The sequence below is a fragment of the Aptenodytes forsteri genome, unplaced genomic scaffold (genome assembly GCF_000699145.1).
Source record: "Aptenodytes forsteri isolate BGI_AS27 unplaced genomic scaffold, ASM69914v1 Scaffold110, whole genome shotgun sequence".
In the NCBI taxonomy this organism is placed as follows: domain Eukaryota; kingdom Metazoa; phylum Chordata; class Aves; order Sphenisciformes; family Spheniscidae; genus Aptenodytes; species Aptenodytes forsteri.
Window position 1 is genome coordinate 10,459 of NW_008794583.1, and position 6,014 is coordinate 16,472.

A 6,014-nucleotide genomic window follows, 5' to 3' on the forward strand; every position below is an offset into this window, starting at 1 on the left:
CGGCGCGCTGTGTCTTCCCCGCCAGCCACCTGCACGAGAGGCTGCCCTGCGGGACGCACGAGGGCTGCGCTTCAAGTTTGCATGAAGAGTAAAAACGGGCACGAAAAGCTCTAGGAAAAAAAAGGCACAGGCAAAAAACCAAGTCGTTTATCTGCTCAGAGCAGTATTAGCCGCAATTTCTGGAGGCGCGGGCAACCTCACGTGAAGGAGAGCAAGCCAGCTGACGACTTCACGTCTGCTGCCCTGCAGAAAGCAGCTTTAAATAATTAAAAGAGTAAAGAAAACACTCCTCGGCTCTTTACCTGCATGTCACAAGGCAACGTGATCCATTTAACATTCATGTAGCTGTGCAGCAAGTGCAGCTTTGCTTCCAGTGATAACGTCACGCTAAAATTTAAAACAAGGATGAAAAAAAAAAAGAAAAGTTAGAGTCAAGTTTCACTTTAACAACTGAGGTTCCCTCCTCCGTATTTACAGTTATTTGCCTTCTTACTTGTCGTCTTGTTATTTGTCATCTCTGTATTTAAATGCATGTTTTAACACAACAGGGAAAACTGCACCGAGACAGCAGCGGTACAAAAGGTAACATTTTTGTAGCCTTCCCAACCTTTCAGTTAAAACCCAAATGAATAAATAAGACGACTCCTGGATGTCAAAAATCAAGCTTGCTACGAATTAAAATTAACTCGACAGATAATCTTACTTGTACATGAGACAAATAACAGAAAAGCAGATGTCGCAGACCTAAATAGAGCTAGTTTCAAAATGATTCTCCTCTCCACAAAAACAACTTCAGAAAAAGAGTGAAGATGTTTTCTCAAAAATTTCCACTTGTCAGAAAAAAGAAAAGAAAGAAAAAGAAAAAAAAAAAAGATTCTTTCCACTAAAACCACGGGGACAGAGTCTTTTCTACTGGCTCCAAACCCCTCAAAATGAGATACCGTATCGGTAAAACCTGCGCTGAATTTTAACACTTTGATCGCGGAGGTTTCTAGGTTTCCTAACCCGAAGTCAGACGACGGAGAAGTCAACGCCGCCAGCTCCCTGACCGCTACACCCGCCGCTGCTGGCTCCCGCCTCAATAACAGGAAACTCGCCACTACCAAACCGTGACGCGGCTCGCCCGTAGTCCGAGGCAAAAATAGGAAGGGTGGCTGACGGCAAGCCATCCTCCCAGCTCCAGGGCCCCCGCTCGGAGATATCTGTTATCCTCGGGTGGGGACAGAGGAATGGAGAAATCCCCCTTTTTCTGCGTGAATCCGACAGCCGATCCTTCGTTGCTTCTCGTTTGCGAGCTACGCCTGGTCTGAAGCCCCAGGATTTGGGGCAATCGTCTCTTTACCTTGGGGGAACGAAGCTGATGAGGTGTCACAATCCTACCCAAAACGTACCGAAATCAGGGCGTCAGGAGAGAACGAAGTGAAAGAAAAAGCTGTTCCATCCCCACCAAAGAGGTTCATACCCCGAGTACAACTTCCATCCAGACACAAGAAATCCCCGGCTGGGGCCGGGGCAAGGGACCCTCCAGCTGTCACCGCTCCAGCCTGCGGTTAACCAACCTGGCCAGCCTGACGTTGTCGCTGTCGTCTTTTCCCCACTGCCATTCCTTCCCGGGATCCACGGCAAAGTGCACGGGGAGCAGCTTGTGCTCGGAGTCCGTCAGGGGGATCACAGCTGCACGAGGGACGGAAAGCGCACTTTTACTGCCCGAAAGGACAAACCTTTCACGTTGGCAGCCGAGCTCGGAGTGCCTACCAAGAGCAACGTCCGCTCTGACGGCAACCGGTGTCGCGCCAAATCACACAGCGACTGCCAGTGCTTGGGATCATGGAATCATCACAGAATCACAGAATGGGTTGGGTTGGAAGGGACCTCTAAAGGTCGTCGAGTCCAGCCCCTCTGCCATGGGCAGGGACATCTTCAACTAGATCAGGTCGCTCAGAGCCCCGTCCAACCCGACCCTGAATGTCTCCGGGGATGGGGCATCCACCACCTCTCTGGGCAACCCGTGCCGGTGTCTCACCACCCCCAGCATAACAAATGTCTTCCTTAATGCCCACCCAGCATGCGGAGGCGGCCGATCTTGTCCATGAGGAGGGCCGAGACGATGTTCCCGGGGAGGACGGCCAAGGCGGCGCCGAAAGGCCGCCGTGAGCTCTCCCCGGAGCCTTCTCCAGGCTGAACAACCCCGACCCTCCCAGCCCCTCCTGGCAGCAGAGCTGTTCCAGCCCCCCGAGCATTTTGGTGACCCTCCTCTGGACCCGCTCCAACAGGTCGGCGTCTTTCCTGGGCTGAGGGCCCCGGAGCTGGACGCAGTGCCCCGAGGGGAGTCGGGGGGGATCTCACCGGAGCGGAGCGGAGGGGCGGAATCCCCTCCCTCGCCCTGCTGGCCACGCGGCCCAGGGGACGCGTTGGCTTTCCGGGCTGCCAGCGCACGTTGCCGGCTCGTGTCCAGCTCTTCACCCACCAGTACCCCCAAGTCCCTCTCGGCGGGGCTGCTCTCAATGCTGTATTGGTATCAATCTTGTTTATCACCTACCTTGATCTTTTGTGGGTTCCTTCTGCTCCATGGATACCAGGGCAGAAAAATGGGCTTGGTCGTAAGCCAGTACCAAGGGAGAACGATGGCATTTGTTGGCTGGGACTTCCAAGGGAAGATAGATCCCTCCAAAGGGAATAGGAGCAAAAGCTGGAAAGAAATCAGGGCGGTTATTTTTCGTAATAGGTTAAAGAGTTAAGAGTTGTTTGTACTGAAACTGCTCCAGAACAAGCTGTTTGCTTCGTTCAAGGTTTCACCGGCAATCGTCTGTCAGCTCGAGGGCCACTAAAAAAAAAAAAACCCACCCCCACAACCCAAAATAGACATCTATTTTACATCAGGAGGAACACAGTTGCAAAACCAACCTGTACTTTCTATAAAAAAAACCCTTCTTCACTCCTCCACAAGACAACTTAAAAATTTGCACACAGAATGACGGTAATTGATACATCTTTTCTGACAGGAAATTAAGTCTGCCGGTGGAAAATACTACAGGCAGGGAATGGAATTTCCCATCTCTACGCACACGTGTGGGGGCAAAAGAAGCAGAAAAAAAAAAAACCACAACCCATCACGCAGATGCTCTTAGAAACAGCAAAAGATCAGACCGCGACGCTGAGCTGTGTCTCTCATACCCTCCACGGGAATCACCCACGGCACCCTGCAGCACTTCAGCGCACCCCGTGCTCCGCTCTCCGATTCAATATCGGGCTTCGTGGAGCGAAAAGACCCCGTGAAAACATGCGGTAGAGAGGAAGCACGCGGTCTGAGCGTGCACAATCCATCAAGACTTTTAAAAGAGGGTGCAGCTCTCACCTTCTCCCCCCGAGTCTCGCAGCATCGTGTCCGCCACCACCACTATGGGTCTCTTCAACACGTGGGCAAGGACGAAAACGTGGAACTCCTCCAGGCTCTCGTACGCCGGCTCTTCCGAGCTTTCAACGCTTTGGGAAGTGAGAAAGAAATCAAATTTTCACCCCTTGCGCATTTAATCATTGCTTTTAAAAATAGGCAGAGGTCTTTATAGGCAGCCACGTAGAGGCAGATCACATTAACAGCATTAAGTTTGATCTCAGCTCTGATTCGAGATGTAGATCCAAAATTACATCCTACTGGAAGACAAGGGTTGTCTCCAGGAGATACCCCATTGCTGCCTGGCACTTCTGGGAGCCTCTTCTCTAAAGAGCCTCAGAAGTGGTGTCTGTTTGGGATGGCTGCGGCGACAAAGTGCCCTTGAGACACAGAGCGAGCACTGCAGAAATTCTCAGCTTTTGTTTACTGCTCTCATTTCGGAGCCATCGACACGATGGAGCACGAGAAAAGATTAGTTTTCCGCTCAGTGTATGCGTTACCCCACGAGAAGGGGTTGGGCAGCATTTAAATCGTTTCCCCGTGATGCTTTATGGACCTCTCGTCGTTCCTCGCGATCCTTCCCCTTCAAACCCTACAAGCTGGGCCAAAGCAGCAATCCCCAGCCTCGTCCCTTGACCTGCCCTTGAGAATTATCCCGAGCTGTCCACTGAAGGAAGATATTCGCTGCGGTTTACATCTAGACTTATTATTTTTTAATCCAGTCCCCGCCACGTACCCTCCGCAGCCGCCCCCGTTGGTGCCGTAGTGCACGCGCGGCTCGCTGGATGCCAGCTTGGTCAGCTCGTTCCACTCCTTCTGCCACTCCTCTTCGGTGTAAACAAGACCAGACTGGAAAACGGCAAATAAAACCCCAAAAAGCTTCAGAGTGAGTATTTTCCAATCTCTTCAGTACAGTTTTATACACGCAGCCACAACTTTTCTCTAGGGATTTATGCAAAAACAATCAATATATTATGCAAAAACATGCACACTTCCAAATCTGTGTTCTCAAGCCGGCCGGGGAGATAATCTGCTTGAAAGGGAAGTTTGCCTTTTTGCGGGGTGGAAGTAAACATTTCAACCCACGGATCGAGAGGAAGCCTTTATTCTTACGCTAAATCCCTCCGGTATTAAAGATGACATAATCTATTGACAAGAGACAGGGGCACAGATAATCGGACTAGCGAAAACACAGGTTTGCCTTTAGAATTTATTTCCCTTCAAAAGACAAGAAGAGACACCACAGCATCCGGAAACATTCGCTTCAAGGGTCGCGTTGGTATTTCAACGCACGGCGAACCTACATTTTACTGGCATTTCCTTACATTACGACTGCAAAACGCCCGCTCTGCAATCGCGCCACGCGCCACGTCCCGGTCCGAAACGGCGCTCCACCGAGCGGGCACCGCAAGGGAAACCCAGGCAGGGCACAGCCCTCTCCTCGCAAAGCCGCGATGCCCTGAAGCCACCCGCCGCCCCGTAGCGGTCCCTCTACGGAATACGCTGCCTTTGGTACAACCATCCTACTCGATAAAGCCTGCGTCGAGTATTAGATTCAGGAATCGCACCTTTCCTCCTTCGTGCAGAAGCTTTTCAAAGAGCTTCCAACGCAGTCGCGGAGTTGAAAGATATCGGAAGCCATATTCATCCCAAGGAAGGGGAGAAACACCTTAAAACACGAGACCGCGCACAAAGCTAAGCTCAAGCCTGCTGTGTTTAAGGTCATAAGCCGAGGAACGCGACGGGAAGGGCAGCAGCCTTATCCTCCTCCTCCTTTCCCCGGCTCCATAATCGGAGCTCCAGCATCCAAACACAACATCCTAAACCCTCAAAGCTGCCAAGAAAACCTTCAAGCCGTGCACCAGAAGTAACCGATGGCACGTTCAGCCCTCCGCTTTGCTCCATAAGGTATTAAGTTTCTCCGCTCCCGGTTAAGCCGTCAACGCGAATTCTTTCGTCGCTGATCTAAAGCTTGTGAAGCCAAGCATGGGAGGAGAGTATCGCACCCAGGGCGGGTTGTGAAATTCAGAGCAACATCCATCACCCTGGGCTGCTTCTTTCAGCGCTTGTTTGGAAAGGAGGAGCTCGCAATCCTCGACTTCCAGCCGACCGCTTAAGCGGTACCTGCAATTCCTGGACCGTCGCACCACCTACGTCCCACACCCACTGCCGAGATCCCTCGGCTTGCGCTGAGGACTACGACCAGGGCACGACACTACCACGTCCTATGAGTATTTGCGAGTCCTTTTAAGACCTGCAAGTCACGGTACTTTGCCGAGGGCTAATTCTGGAGCACGCAGTTTAAAGAGACGCATAAAAGCATGCTTTTAATAATAAGCGATCGGAGACTTTACTGCTAACTACTCCGCTTCGAACAGGGCAATACGTATTGTTTCAAGCCGTCAAGATAGGAATCTTTGTGCCCTTCCAAAATTAAAAAGGAAGCTGGAAAGTAAACAACATCCTTCAGTGTCAGGTGGAAACAAAAGTTTACCCCGTTCGCAAAAACATCTCGACACGGAGGGGCCCTCTCTCGCCGCGTGGGGACGTCTGGTAACTTTCCACCTTGAAGAAGTCATGGCCCTGCTTTTGGGGGGGGGGGGGGGTGTTGGGCGCAGGCGTA

At 51.6% G+C, this 6,014-nt stretch overlaps 1 protein-coding gene across 1 annotated transcript in view; it reads right to left on the reverse strand.

Annotated features, from left to right (window-relative positions):
- The window catches only part of OTUD7B (OTU deubiquitinase 7B), a 21,581-nt gene that overhangs the window by 3,471 nt on the left and 12,096 nt on the right, over nt 1–6,014 (reverse strand). The window contains 5 exon segments of the mRNA XM_009272565.2: nt 303–387; nt 1,560–1,674; nt 2,540–2,689; nt 3,356–3,483; nt 4,128–4,240. Of these exon segments, the coding sequence (XP_009270840.2) occupies nt 303–387; nt 1,560–1,674; nt 2,540–2,689; nt 3,356–3,483; nt 4,128–4,240 (591 nt within the window).